A 15,822-nucleotide genomic window follows, 5' to 3' on the forward strand; every position below is an offset into this window, starting at 1 on the left:
GCAGCAGCCTTTGCCAGAGCGTCAGCATGCTCATTGCCCACAATGGTACAAAACCACAAAGCAGTCCCTAGCAAGCTCAGCCATTCTAAAACACTGTAGACAACAAAAGAGGATTGGACAGGAAAACACAAAATGGAGATCGGCAGAGTCGCTAAACACTGTATAACAAACAGGAGGGAAGCTAAATATCAATTTGACTGCGAGTAAAATAGCAGTAAGTTCTGCGATAAAAGTAGATACGATGGGGGGAAGACTCCTACCACGAATGAAATCGGGAAATATAACACCCAAGCCTGTCCCCTCACGGGATTTCAATCCATCAGTACATACGAGAATCGAGACACTGTGAGAGGAAGCATGTTCTAAAAAAATAGCAAAGAGCCGCCTGTGAGGAAAGAAAGGCCCCTCTCTCAGGAAAGTAAACACACGGTTGCACCCCTGAGAGGAGCCAGGGAGCCATCCTTGGTACACGCACAGGACAAACAAGAAAGGTTGGAACATCCACATCCCCCGTGGCAGCCTTCACCCTGTACCCAAACGGATGTGGATAGCGAGGATACGGCGAGGCAGACACTCCCTCCGGAACAGAGCCAACAAAATCTTCCTGAACTTTAGCAAAGACGGTGACACTAAGGACACTAGTTTGAGGCACTCCCTCCTCTTGAGGATATGAGGGAAACAAGGTGGCACCAATATGGAAAAATTCCATAATCAGTAAAGGCAACCTACCACGCAAACCAAGATGGTGACCTGCAATACCTGGCTTGTGAAACGGTAGGACAACAGCCCCCCGCCAAGAAGCAGGAGTGGACGAATCTCTCCAAATTCTATTTATAAGACTCAGGAGGAAGGACACTGCTTCATCATCCAGGTACCTCAGCACTGCATGGGGAATATTATCGACTCCGGAGAAGTGTCATGACAGGGAAAGGGTAGACCAAAGTTTACAACAAGACAAAGGAATGTTGTAAGTCTCTCCGTCCCCAGAACGGATGTCCAACACCTTAATCTCCTCCACCTCCCTAAGGCTGGCAAAAACCGAAGAACGAGTATTCCTACAGGAGACCTCAGCGGTAGGATAGGGTAGGGAACGCTAGGGCAGGGTAGGCTGGGGTAGGGCAGGGTAGGGCAGAGAAAAGTAGGTTAGGATGGGTTGGTTTAGGCTAAAGTAGGACAGAATAGGAGAGGGGTAGAATGTGCCTAGTCCAGGAACGAAAAATATATCAGTTATCCATGTAACTAGCGTTTTCTATTTCGGTAGATTATTTTCTTGTCTGCCTAAAGAATCGTGATGTACGAACAATGAGATTAGATATCGAAACTGTAAGATGCGAATTAGTTACAAAGACGGTATTTTGTTTTGGCTAAAGTTACATCGATACGTTCAGCTAAGAGCAACTCGGCAGAACTGAACAGTATATGACGTGCTAGATGAACGCTGTGACCGGAAAATAAATATATATGTATATATACTTCAGCATACAGTAAGCGATTTTATGTTAACTGAAGAGAAGCCACCACAGCTAATGGGTTAAGTTTACACACACACACACACACACACACACACGTTGCGAAAAGTTTCACTGACGAAGTGGGTGGTTACTGTCCCCCTTGAGCAAGGGGACTGGTGTATGCGTGTGTGGTCACAGCCTTGCCCTTAGATCGGACTATATGAGCTCTCAGCTCCCTTCCGGGAGGGTAAAAGCTGACGATCACGACCATCAAGTGATCCTGACCGACCCGGTGAATTACACACACACACACACACACACACACACACACACACACACACACACCATTACTTGCAACTGGCTGGCCTATCATACAGTCATATCCTATATTCATGAAGTACAACACATCTTACATTTATGTCAATCAATCAATCAATCGACTCCAGTTAATCTAGTTTCTGTCAGAGCACATATATCAAGTCCGTAATTTTGAAAAACCTTCACTAACTCATCGATTTTACCGTCATGATTTAGCGTTCTCACATTCCAGTTACCAATTTTAATTGTATTTTTTGCATTAACAAAGGAATTAGATTGTAATTGGGGCAACCGTGAGATTCTTAGCACCCCCTGCCCATTTAAGGGCTGCACGGGACTGGGGGCCATTATTGTTCTTTCAGAGTCCATCAAGGTTTCTTTGGCTAACTTCCTGAACACCTCGCCATTGTGTTGCAGTCGCAGTAGGCAGCTAACTTGCCTGATTGCCCACACCCGAAAGACCCAGCCAGTCACGTGCCGGCATGCTTCCCAGCCATTTCACTCTCAAGGAGTTCCTCTGCCTGGATGTGAGAGGGATGTTTGTAGAGCAAGGAAGAGTGGCTGTGCGTGATAGAAATGAATGGAGAGAAATTGTGAATGAATAAATGATGACGCAGCCTTGGGGGGATATTCTCCTACATTTGTCTGATCAGCTGATCAGGCAGATGCGGGTAAAGGGATGGGTCTATTATGATGTGGCAGGTGTAAACCAGCTCTGCTGTCGGGCCTTGCTGTGGATGTCACTGATTGCACGGCGCAATTGTCCCTCGTGCGGTGAGGAATTGTCCCTTCTCCCCCTTGGGGCTAAGCTTAATGCCAATGACCGTGTTAGAGAGGATGGGTAAGTGTCGACCTGTCTCGGCTACCCCACTTTCCTTGGGGGAAGCATCCTGGGTATATATATATATATATATATGTGTGTGTGTGTGTGTGTGTGTGTGTGTGTGTGTGTGTGTGTGTGTGTGTGTGTGTGTGTGTGTGTGTGTGTGTGTGTGTGTGTGTGTGTGTGTGTGTGTGTGTGTGTGTGTGTGTGTGTGTGTGTGTGTGTGTGTGTGCCCTAGTCAAAATGACCTGAGTAGGTTATTCCTTGAGGATTGGGAGCCATTCCTCGCCTCACCTGTCCTCACTCCCTACATCCACCCCTCCCCTTCTTTCTCTCTCTCTCTCTCTCTCTCTCTCTCTCTATGTCTATTTGCCTCTCTCATATACAGTATATATATATATTATATATATATATATATATATATATATATAGATAGATAGATAGATGGACAGATAGATAGACAGATAGACGGATAGATAGATAGACAGATAGATAGATAGATACATATAAAGATAGATAAATCAATCTACAGAAAAACAGCCAGATAGATATAGGTAGAAATAGACAAGTAGACGGATAGATAGGTGTGTGTGTGTGTGTGTGTGTGTGTGTGTGTGTGTGTGTGTGTGTGTGTGCCCTAGTCAAAATGACCTGAGTAGGTTATTCCTTGGGGATTGGGAGCCATTCCTCACCTCACCTGTCCTCACTCCCTACATCCACCCCTCCCCTTCTTTCTCTCTCTCTCTCTCTCTCTCTCTCTCTCTCTCTCTCTCTCTCTATGTCTATTTGCCTCTCTCATATACAGTATATATATATATATATATATATATATATATATATATATATATATATATATATATAGATAGATAGATAGATATAAATAGATAGATAAATCGATCTACAGAAAAACAGCCAGATAGATATAGGTAGAAATAGACAAGTAGACGGATAGATAGGTGTGTGTGTGTGTGTGTGTGTGTGTGTGTGTGTGTGTCCCTGGGAAAATGACAGTTCCACAAGGTGACGTCTCTAGAGGTGGAAAATCAACCGTGCTTTGTCAACCTTTTTTAATTTTCATCTATGTGTGAATTGGAAATGTCCGATTCCTGGCCAGATATAAGGAGCCTGCACTGGATGTATATCTCATTCAGTTCGCACTCTAGTTGTTGTAGACGTCTCGGCATCAATTATTTTACTCATCGAAATCCTGTATCATGGAGCATCTGGCCACTGACAGAAAATGCACGAGAAACCGCATCGTAGGAATGGCCATGGCTGGATCAACCCCCTCAGAAATAGCAAGACACCTGGGAATATCAAGAACGACAGTATATTTTTGGTTGAGGCGATATGAAGAAGAAGGAAATGTTGATGCGCGCAAGTCGCCTGGAGTAACAAAGAAAACTACTGCAGAGGAAGAGAGAAGAATTGAGGAAGCAGTTAACCGAAATCCTTTTCTTAAGAGCAGTGAAGTTAAAAGGCAGTTGCAGTTAACGGTGTCGGACGGGACAGTGGGGAGAAGACTTCATTCATCAGGTTTTCGATGCCACGTTGCAGCTGTAAAGGAAAAAATGACGGACAGCCACAAAGAACGCCGCCTTCAGTTTGCCCAGCGATACTGTGACGAAGGGCTCGACTTCTGGGCTAGGGTAATCTTCTCAGACGAAAAGACCTTCTCGTCATGCAGCCATGGGAAAGTGCATTGCTGGAGGATGACCAACACTAGGTAAGACCTGCATTCATTTTGAATCCTTAAACATGTTCTTCCATCATCACATCTATCGGTTATTGTTTTAGAGATAAAATAAGCAATTAGAACCATTTTCTTTTCTATTATTATTATTAGATTGAACCGGTGAAGGTTTATATTCAAGGGGTGGTTGGGGTTATTGCTCACGTAATGCCACTCAGGGTTGTGAGGCTTGTCACTCTCATATTAAATGTCAGGACCAACATGCCTAGCCCCGGGCTCCTACGCTCCTCATGGAGCAAGGTAGGATTGGATGATGATGATGATTATTATCGTTATTATTATTATTATTATTATTATTATTATTATTATCATCATCATCATTATTATTATCATTCAGACATTCGGGACGTTTATGAAATAACTCGAAATATATTCGGCTTTCAGTGGTTTGGGATATAATCCATATCCAGCCCAGCAGAGACCAATCGATACCTTAATCCTTAATCACTTGATCATCCGCATTGATCATTGTTTTCCTACGACAGATATAACGAGGCGAACATCTTTTACGAGGGAAGGAGCGGCCACGTCACTTGCAATGTGTGGGGGTGGATCCATCTATATGGTGCTGGGGAGTTGGCTCGGATTGAGGGAAGATTCACCGCTGATACTTACTCTGAAATTTTAGAAGAGGTGATGCTTCCTTCAGTACGGGCCTATGCTCTCCCTTACCCAGAGAAGATCCTCTTCATGCAGGACAATTGTAGTGTTCACACGGCAAGAACAGTGAGGAGGTGGTTCGATGAACGAAATGATGTGGACCTCTTGCCCTGGCCCAGTAAGTCAAGTGACTTAAATCCCATCGAAAATGTGTGGGGAAACATTGACAATTCCTGGGAACAGGAAATGGAGAAAACGCCAGCAAATCTGTTCCAGCATACTCAACGGGAATGGGAAAACCGCCTGCAAGAGTGATTAGAAATAATGGAGGTTGGACATGATACTGATCGAGAGAGAGAGAGAGAGAGAGAGAGAGAGAGAGAGGAAGGCAAATGTTGAGAGGCAGAGTGTATGCAGACGCGAGCTTAAAAGCTGGCTACATTTGTCTAATCGCGAACTGTAGTTATCTTTAAATGTGTTAAAATGCTTTGTTTATTTTTTAATAACATGTTTTATTTATTTTATAATAATTATATCAATAAAATCATACTTTGCACTGACATTATCATTCACCCTACAGAACCTCAGAGAGAGAGAGAGAGAGAGAGAGAGAGGCATATAGACGGGACGGATCTGGTGATGATTATGGGAGCGTGTGGTGAAATGAGGGATTGCCCCATGCTCTTGGATACCGGAGCATGTCGATCGCTCATTAATCAAGGAACCTATGAGAATTTGGGTGAGACCAAGCCTGAGCTCAGACCGTATCAAGGACGAAGGTTAGTATCCGCAAGTGGTAATGAGCTTGAGGTGGTAGGAGTGGTTAGCCTGCCTATAGGGTTGGCTGGTCACACCTACGAGAGTGAATTAGTAGTGGTGAGGAACTTACCGTGTACTATTTCAGTGATTCTAGGTTCCAATTTTATTTTCGCTCGGAATATATGTATTACACCAGATCCGTTGTGCATAGAGATCGATGGGGAGAAGGTAGAATTACAGTCGGGAGAGGAGAATCTTCGCATAGATGGTGCTTCCTCCTTGCATGTAGTCGAAACCGGCTTATCAGATGACCAGGAGTATATCTCTAGGCGTTGTATGACGAGTGAGACAGTCGTGATTGATCCGTTCACAAGTGGAATGATCTCGTTAGAGACTGAAATTTCAGGATGGTCCTTTGGGTTATTCTCACCTAATCCTGGTAGTACTTTCGCTGCTATGCTGTGGCCAGGGATTGTACAGATGGTCCCGGGCGAGGCGGGAGGAAAGTCCAGGGTTTATGTTGCCTACACTGACCGGGTCAGTATATCTGGCAGGTACAGGGTGGGGACAATAGAACCGTTTGAGGAGATAATATGGGAAGAGGATCAGGAGGATGAGCAAGGGCAAATAACTGGTGTGACACAGGGAGAAGAGAGCTTAACTAAGCTCTTTCTAAAAGTAGATGAGTTATGTCCACCGGAGACTAAGGAGAATGATGCTCTCAAACGTCTAGTGCGAACACATCCTCAAGTGTTTGCCTTGCCTGATGAACCACTGAATATTACACCTTATTTCCTCCATCACATCTGTACTACAGGACCGGTTGTAAACCGTCGTCCTTATAAGGTACCGGTTAAGTATCACGAAACTCTTAGGCAACAGCTAAATGAACTAAGGGAGCAAAATATAATACGTCCTTCTAGATCACCATATTGTTCACTCTTGGTCCCGGTGGCCAAGAAGGATGGTGGACTAAGAATTTGTCTCGATTTTCGCCATTTGAATAAGCAGATAACATCAGACCCCTTCCCATTGCCAAACATTGCACAAATTCTTTCCCAGTTAGGAGAAAATACTGTATTCAGTAGCTTGGATTTGAGGCAAGGATACCATCAGATCCCTCTGGATGAGGCGTCACGACCGCTGACCGCATTTTCCTCACCAGACGGTCATTGGGAATATAATAGTCTACCGTTTGGCTTAAAAGATGCCCCTGCTGCGTTCCAAAGGATCGTTAACGAAGTCCTGATAGGACTGACAGGGCGTATCAGTCATACTTACCTGGATGACATAATTGTCTATGGTGAGGATTTTGATTCACATGTACAGAACCTAGATGAGGTCCTTGTCAGACTTAAGGAAGCTCAACTTACTCTTAAGTTAGAGAAGTGCAGTTTTTTCAAAGATGAAGTGTCTTACCTCGGACACATAATTTCTGCAGAAGGCTTGCGGCCCCAACCGGATAAAGTCCGAGCCATAAGGGAAACTGCTGTTCCTAAGACACTGAAGGAACTCCAATCTTTCTTAGGGTTAGTTAATTATTACCGTAGATGCATAAGTGACTATGCTAAGATTGCTCTGTCTCTCACAAAACTGACTCGTGGAAAGAAGGAAGTGAAAAACAGTAAACAAAAAATCGAGTGGAACGATGAGGCTGATCAGGCTTTTAGAAGTCTGAAAAGTAAGCTTACTGACGACATCGTACTCAAGTTTCCCTCCTTTGATAAACCATTCTATCTGGCAACTGACGCGAGTGGTACTGCAATAGGTGGGGTATTACAACAGGAAGATGAGGATGGACACCTTAGACCGTTGACATATTTTAGTAGAGCATTAAATAAAGCTGAGCTTAATTATGCCACTATCGAGCAAGAAGCCTTAAGTATTGTGTACGGATTGCGGATAAATTGGCCTCTTGTCTTGGGATACGAAGTGATTGTGCAGACGGATCACCGACCCCTCACGTGGCTCTTTAATGTGAAGGAGCCTTCTGGCAGAATAACTAGATAGCAGATACAGGTTGCCGAATACGACTTAGAGGTATCCTACCTGCCAGGACACCAGAACCGAGTGGCTGACGCCTTGTCACGTCTTCGCAGAGAGCAAAACGAAGATATAGAACTTATAGCTGTTACGAGGTAAGTAGAGAGTGGAGGACACGACACATGGTCTTCTCATAGCCTTCATCAGCCTCTGAACCACGTAGTCTCGTCTGCTTATACTTACACTCCTCATAGTCCTAATCAGACCTCAGAGCTACCTATCCAAGCCGTATATTACTGTTATCCTGTGTTCTTTTTATCGTTCTTCTTTTTTTCACTTTTTCAGGCCCCATTCATGCCTTTCTGCGTTTTGTTTCAGTCATTTGCTCTCTTTATCTCTTATCCCTCCTCTTTTTCTCTCGTATTCCTGCCACGGTTCGCCAATTAAATATTTCACGGTTTATGATGCAGATACGAGGCTGTAAATAATGACTCGGCAAGATGATATATTGAAGCCGTTGCGAATCAAACAGACATATATGGTAAAAGGTCAGACACAGACTTACACATGCACTTCTAAACTGAACTGGAGTAAAGATACATAGAGAGAGAGAGAGAGAGAGAGAGAGACAGAGTATAAATTTTTCTTTACAGAACACAACTCACACACCGTAAACACACACAGACACAGACACAGACACACAGACACACACACACATAGACAGACACACACACACCATCTTCTACTTGTACACAGAACCGGCGAAACTTGGACTGTTACACCCGTAGACTTTCAGAGAGCATAATTTCTTATATAGCGATTTTATGGGCGACCGAAAGTTAGGTTAGGTCACTTTGGGCAGGGTTTGGTCTGATTAGATAATTTTTGGTTGGGTTGGGTTCAGATCGACTAGATATAGACGGATTAGGTTAGACTGCTTTAGAATAGGTCGGTTTTGATATATTTTGGGTTGGGTTCTATTGGGTTGGGTTAGGCTGGGTTAGGTTCGGTTGGATTTGGTCATTTGAGGCTTGAGTGGGTTTCGTTAGGTCGAGTATGGTATGGTTAAGTGAGACTGGGTAGGATTAGGCAGGGTTAGATGCGGTTAGGCTGCGTCAGAATTAGTTAGGTTAGGTATGGGAAGGTTACGTGAGATTGTGAGGTTAAATACAATTAGACTGGGTTAGGTGAGGTTAAGTTAGATTAGATAAGGTTAATTTAGGTTGGATTAGGTCATTCGAGGTTAGGCAGGGTTCAGTTCCAGCAAATATGGATAGGTTAGGTAAGACTGGACTAAAACAAATTGGTTAATGCATTGCAGTCTTTTGTTGGGGGGTCCTTCCAAAGTCAAGCTTCACAAGAGGTGGACGTGGTTTTGTGTGTGTGTGTGTGTGTGTGTGTGTGTGTGTGTGTGTGTGTGTGTGTGTGTGTGTGTTCTAATACAGTCTCCCCATTTTTTTTTACGTCAATATTATCCACACAAAAGAAACCTACTGTAACTTATAAAAGATACTGTACCCACACAGTGAAATTGTGGGAAGTGCCAGAATAGAACGAATTAAGCCCGACCAGAATCGTATTCTTCCATATGAATAGTTATCGACACAGTGAAATCAAGACCTACTGTAACGACATCTTACACTGAGATGGTTATATCGTGAACATGGGCCTCGTCTAGTTCCTATGTTGGTATGTAAACCCATATGCTTAACATCTATCTATCTATCTATAACCCGACGCTCTAATCCCGCAAAGGGTGGCCGCAGAGAAAACGCCTCCAAGTCGCTCTGTCACCCACCATTTGACTACCCTCCTCCCAACTCACCCCCCCCCCTCCCTCTTATACCTCTCAAGTCCATCCCTCCAGGATAGAATCCTGGCTGAAAGGACGAAAGCAGAGAGTATTAATAAATGGAACTAAGTCGGACTGGGGAATAGTAACTAGCGGTGTACCACAGGGTTCAGTACTCGGTCCCTTATTATTTATCATATATATAAATGATCTAGACTTAGGAGTCAATAGCAGCATCAGCAAATTTGCCGACGATACAAAAATAGGGCGTATCATTAACTCTACTGACGATTGCCGTAACTTACAAAAAGACCTCGATACATTGTCCAAATGGTCTAAAACTTGGCAAATGGAATTTAACGTTGAAAAATATAAAGTACTTAACGTAGGCAAGACCACTGGAGATACTAAATACAGCTTAGATAACAAAGAAATTAGCAAATCGGAATGCGAGAGAGATCTGGGAGTTATGATTAGTAACGACCTTAAACCAAGGCAACAGTGCATTAATGCGAGGAATAAAGCAAATAGGGTCCTAGGATTTATTTCGAGAAGCGTGAGCAATAGATCATCTAAAGTAATACTAAAACTTTATCAAGCATTAGTAAGGCCACATTTAGACTACGCAGTACAATTCTGGTGTCCTTGCTATAGAATGGATATTAATTCGTTAGAAAATGTACAGAGAAGAATGACTAAAATGATACATGACGTCCGGAACCTGTCATATGAAGACAGACTGAAAAGACTAAGTCTGCATTCGCTAGAGAGGCGTAGAGTAAGGGGAGACTTAATTGACGTGTTTAAGTGGATGAAGGGTATAAATAAGGGAGATATTAGCAAGGTACTTAAAGTGAGCATACAGGATAGAACTAGAAATAATGGTTTCAAACTAGAAAAATTCCGTTTCAGTAGGGAAATCGGTAGAAATTGGTTTGGTAATAGAGTAGTAGACGAATGGAATAAGCTACCTAGTAAAATAGTTGCTGCCTCTTCCATTGAGAGTTTCAAGCATAGGCTAGATAAGCATATGACAAATAAGGGGTGGATATAGAATAAAGAAAATCTTATAACCAATACTAATTCAAAAAAATTTTCTTTTCAGGTTACACTATGATAGTCTCTATTCTCCTTTCACACTTTCCTGTAAAATGTCCACGCCAGTTTTTCTATACGGCGTGGTGTTCTTTCTGACTTTTTCCTGCCGGCTTCGGCTGGAGGGTTTGGAGGGCGGGGGAGAGCCTTCTTCTTTGCTATCCTTATCTCATTCTAGTAGTTTAGTTACTCTTCTAGGAGCTGCCTAGCATGGGCCAACCGGCCTACTGCAGTTATCCTCTCTTCTTATGTTCTTATGTTCATCCTCGGTCTACCCCTCCCTCTCCCTCCCTCCACCTCACCTACATACACCCTCTTATTTAGTCTTTCATTCTCCACTCTCTTCACATGTCCAAACCACCCCAGTGCATTTCTCCTAATCTTCTCAACCACATTCACATCCACCCCACAACGTTCCTTCACTTCTTCATTCGTCAACCTGTCCCTCCACGTCACTCCACATGCTCCTCTCAAGTAACTCATTTCCACTGCCCTCACTCTTGACTTGTTCCCCTCTTGCAAGGTCCACGCCTCGCTTCCATACGTCAGGGTAGGGATCACAATACTATCATGCAGTGGCTTCTTAACTTCCATACTCACCTCCCTATTTCTCATCATTGCTTTCAGTGCACAAACAACCTTCCTTCCCTGCTGTACCCTTTCACGCACTTCATCCCCCAAAGTTCCATCCTTACTCATCACACTACCCAAGTACTTGAATGCACTCACATTCTCCGTATCCTCACCAACTAACCTCACTGCACACTCTGTGACTTCATTCTCCTCGAATACCACACCTTTACTTTTGTGATGAGTAAGGATGGAGGTTTGGAGGGTGAAGTGCTTGAAAGGGTACAGCAGGGAAGAAAGGTTGCTGGTTCTTTGAAAGCAGTGAAAAGAAACAGGGAAGTGAGCATGGAAGTGAAAAAGTTACTACATGACAGCAGTGGCGGCGCCAAGGGGGGGCTTGGGGGGGCTGAAGCCCCCGCAATAATGAGCCAAGCCCCCCCATCAGCCCCCCCAATATTGCCAGATTCCAAAGGCGAATTTAGGCAGGACGTCCCTTATTTGAACTTTCAATTTTGTATTACTATTTACAAATAATACACAAAAGTTGACGAAACGAAGTGTTATAAGTTTAGGAAAAGATTCAAGACAATAGATTAAATCGTGATTATTATTTTTAGCTGTTAGCATTTAGCAGATTCTGAATGATAGTAATTTCACGGAAATTACGGAAAATTTATCAGTTGACTCAACTTCTAAGGAAAACTTCCAGCCTAGTTCTAATACTAAGGGTAACTTATATTATAATATATTCTGTGAAATTCTTGTAATTCAGATGGTTAGTTTACATATCCTATAATGAAAATGATAAGTGAAAGTAAAATACAGCATTATTTTATTAAACTACATTAGCCATTCTTTTAGTGTATTACGACTGTACGATTATTATCTCGTCTTCAGAAATATAATTGAATGTCGATTATGTCATAATTCGAGGCAGGAAGTTAATAAATTTGAATATATTTGATTAAAATGAAGTAAAGGATTCACACTGCTATAGGGCCTACATGGTCCTAGGCTCCTAGCCTAGCCCAGCATTCACGAATCGAGTGCACGATGAGCCATTCCTGTTCGATTCCTGTCAGCTACCAGACCAGTCTACCACGCGACGCGGTTGTGTGTAGATCTCTGAGTCTGTTGGCTGTTAATTGCTTAGTGCAGCAGACACTGAATTACTGAGCAGCTGAGCTTATTAGTTGTGGTTTTCGTCTTGCACTGATTTACAGGTATGGTGTAAGTTGATTTTTTTCTACTTAAAAATGTATATAGGCTACTATAAGATTATAAGAAGCTGTGGAAGAATAAAATAGTGTGAAATATCTGGTCTGTTGTAATGCTAATATGCAGTTTTATGCTTCTGTGATCTGTGTGCTTGTTTATGCTGTTTTCCCTGTTTATGAAAGTAACTGATGGTGGTTTATCATATTTGATCACATAGGCAGGGTTGATCATGGAACGCTACCTGTTACCCAAGATTCCCAAGAAGAGGCTGCAAGATGATGATCCTCCTACAGACACACCTGCTGTTAATGAGGACCTGGACAGTGGTGATCGTGATTGTGAGTCTGCAGCCTTACTAGGTGAGGCTAGTGTAGAACCCCAGCCACAAGAGGACACTTCTCACACCCATGGTGAGAAACTACTACCTGGACCCAAGGACCTGAGCCAGCTTCCAGATAGTGGTCCCACCTGTCCAGACTTGAAGAGATACCCAGCCACAGAATACAGTGGCCAGTCAAGGTCATTCAACAAGAACTGGCGTGATCATCATTCGTGGCTGGAGTACTCCACGACCCTAGATGCTGCATTCTGCTTTGCATGTCGTCATTTCGGTCATGTACACTTAAGCAAATGTGAGAAGTCCTTCCCCCATGATGGCTTTCGGAACTGGAAGAAGGCAACCTCATCTCTGAAGTCTCATGATAATTCAGCAGGACACAAGTTTTCTATGCAAGCTTGGGCAGAGTTTAAGATGCAGAAAACAACAGGTTCTAGGATCCTACATGCTTTTAATACCAACCATGAAAAAACTGTAAAGGAAAACAGACATTACATTAGAGCAGTAATAGACGTACTGCTCTACACAGCCTGCCAAAATGTTGCCCAAAGAGGTCACAAGGAAGACACTGATTCTGGCAACAAAGGTAACTTCCTGGAACTCCTGGACCTGATTTCCAGGTATGATGACATTGTCAAAAAGAAACTGAGTGGTGGTCCTGGCAATGCTAAATATACGCACCACGATATCCAAAATGAACTGCTCGTCATCATAGCTTCAATAATCAGAGAGGACATCAGCAACGAGGTCCTAAGAGCAGAGCATTTTGCCCTAATGGTGGATGAGACCAAGGATGTCAGCAAACAAGAACAGCTGTCCATTGTGGTGACGTATCTCCACAAACAAAGCCTTCATGAGGTGTTCCTTGACTTCACAGCAGCCGAGGGTCTGGATGCAGACTCATTGCTCAACAAGATCTTGGAGACCCTGGCCAAATGTGGTACTGACCACAACGCCTGCACTGGCCAATGCTACGATGGAGCTGCAGTCATGTCAGGGCACATCAGTGGTATACAGGAGAGGTTTAGGAGAAAGGTACCACAGGCTGTATATGTCCACTGTTATGCTCACAGGCTCAACCTTGTGCTAGTTGATTGTGTACACAATATCCAGGCTGGAGCAGAGTTTTTTGTGGCTATACAGAGCTTGTACAAGTTCTTCTCTACGTCAGTAGTACATGAAGAATTTATAAAGGTGCAAAAAGAATTAAATCCCACAAGGCAGCACATAGAGTTGAAGCAACTGTCTGACACAAGATGGACCTCCCAACATGCTGCTTGTCTGGCAGTGAAAAGAACCCTACCTGCCATAGTGACAACCTTGAAACGTCTCATGGAGGGAGACAATGCACACAGAGCCACTGAGGCAAAGGGCCTGTGCATCCTGCTAGATCAGTAATTTGTGACAATTCTGATGGCCATGGAAAAAGTGTTACTGATGACCAAACAACTGTCAAACCACCTCCAGTCACATGACCTTCAGCTGGCCTCTGCAGAGGACTTGATGCAGTCTGTCATGTCTGGACTGACAGAAATGAGGACTGAAGCTGCCTGGAAGGAGTTAGAGGAGGCTGCTGAGGATTTGTGCAAGGTAGTTGGGATATGCAGAGACTGAGCGTCCAGGTAGACAACGATCTGCTCCCAGACACCTGGATGAATTCATCATAACATCCAGTACAGGTCAGAGGGATGGAGCTATACCAGATGCCAGGAGAAGGACCTTCTATGCCATCATAGATAGAATCCTCAATGAGCTGAGCAGGCGATTTTCATCTGATGCCTGTAATGTTCTGATGGGTGCTGCTGCCTTGAATCCTAAGCACATTACATTTCTGGACAAAAAAGCGCTGTCAGGAATGGCAGCCAATTATGGAGTGGCAGAGGGTGATCTTGCAGTGGAGGTCCACCGATTGACAAGACTAATAGCTAGGAAGAGAGACAATGGCCTGAAAGTGTCCACACCACTTGAGCTCGCAGCCATGCTGGAGCCATACAAGGACGCCTTTATAGATCTGTATAAACTTGTATGCATTGCAGTGACCCTCCCTGTCACCTCAGCTGCCTGTGAGAGGAGCTTCTCATGTCTGAAACTCCTCAAGACATACTTGAGGAACAGCAGTGGCAACAACCGCACCAGCAACCTTGCTGTAATATCAATTAATTCTAGGAGGGCCAAACAGCTGAACATTGATGCCATTATAGACACATTTGCTGCCAATCACCAGAACAGGCGCATAGTTTTAAAGTAACGTGACAGTCGTTACACCTTGATTTAAAAATTCTTCTGATTCTTCAGATTGTATTAACTTCATAACATAGAATTTTTTTCTGTCATGTTAACTGCTTGCTTACACATGATGTCTAAATTAATTCAGTTAAACTTCAATCTTATGGAATAAACTAGAAATAATAAATGTTATTATGTTGCGTATACATTAATCTGAATTTCCTTGCTAGTTTTATGTCTTTCATTTGGCAGAATTTTTGATAAGAAATGTTATACATTAACACCGCAGTTTCAAAGAGTACAGGTGTCTAAAATGAACCTCAGTACATTCGGATATTATGAATATGTACATACCAATTTTCCATCAACACTTCAGTTTGATGACATTTTGTGAAGCCCCCCCACATTTTACCCCAGCCCCTCCTCAGCCCCCCCAGTGAAAATTTCCTGGCGCCGCCACTGCATGACAGTATTGTGATACCAACTCTAACGTATGCAAGTGAAGCTTGGACGTTGTTGGAAGGACACAAGTCAAGAGTGAGAGCAGTGGAAATGAGTTATTTAAGAGAAGCCTGTGGAGTCACATGGAGAGACAGGCTGACGAATGAGGATATAAAGGAGCGTTGTGGTGTGGATGTGGATGTAATAGGAAGCGTTATGAGGAACACACTGAGGTGGTTTGGCCATGTGGAGATGATGGACGGTGAAAGACTGACGAAGAGAGTGTATGTGAGTGAGGTGGAGGGGGGAAGAGAGAGGGGGAGGCCGAGGATGAGATGGAGGGATGGGGTGGAGAGGTATATAAGAGAGGGGGGTGTGAGTTAAGAGCAGGGCAGTGAAATGGCGGGGGACAGGGCGACTTGGGCGCGATTTCTTTGTGGCCACCCCAAACGGGAT

The 15,822-nt window shown here is 43.6% G+C and overlaps 2 protein-coding genes across 2 annotated transcripts; both read left to right on the forward strand.

Annotated features, from left to right (window-relative positions):
* Positions 1-12,591: 12,591 nt before the first annotated feature.
* Positions 12,592-14,097, forward strand: LOC145397888 (zinc finger MYM-type protein 1-like). Its single transcript, XM_080270923.1, has one exon. The coding sequence runs from the start codon at positions 12,592-12,594 to the stop codon at positions 14,095-14,097; it is 1,506 nt and encodes a 501-aa protein (XP_080127049.1).
* A 15-nt stretch (positions 14,098-14,112) lies between these two features.
* Positions 14,113-14,947, forward strand: LOC145397889 (uncharacterized). Its single transcript, XM_080270924.1, has 2 exons — positions 14,113-14,284; positions 14,379-14,947. Exons 1-2 carry the CDS (start codon positions 14,113-14,115, stop codon positions 14,945-14,947), a joined length of 741 nt encoding a protein of 246 aa, XP_080127050.1.
* Positions 14,948-15,822: the final 875 nt, after the last annotated feature.

The sequence above is a fragment of the Coenobita brevimanus genome, chromosome 43 (genome assembly GCF_032717465.1).
Source record: "Coenobita brevimanus isolate Jiangsu-jjx chromosome 43, ASM3271746v2, whole genome shotgun sequence".
Classification (NCBI taxonomy): domain Eukaryota; kingdom Metazoa; phylum Arthropoda; class Malacostraca; order Decapoda; family Coenobitidae; genus Coenobita; species Coenobita brevimanus.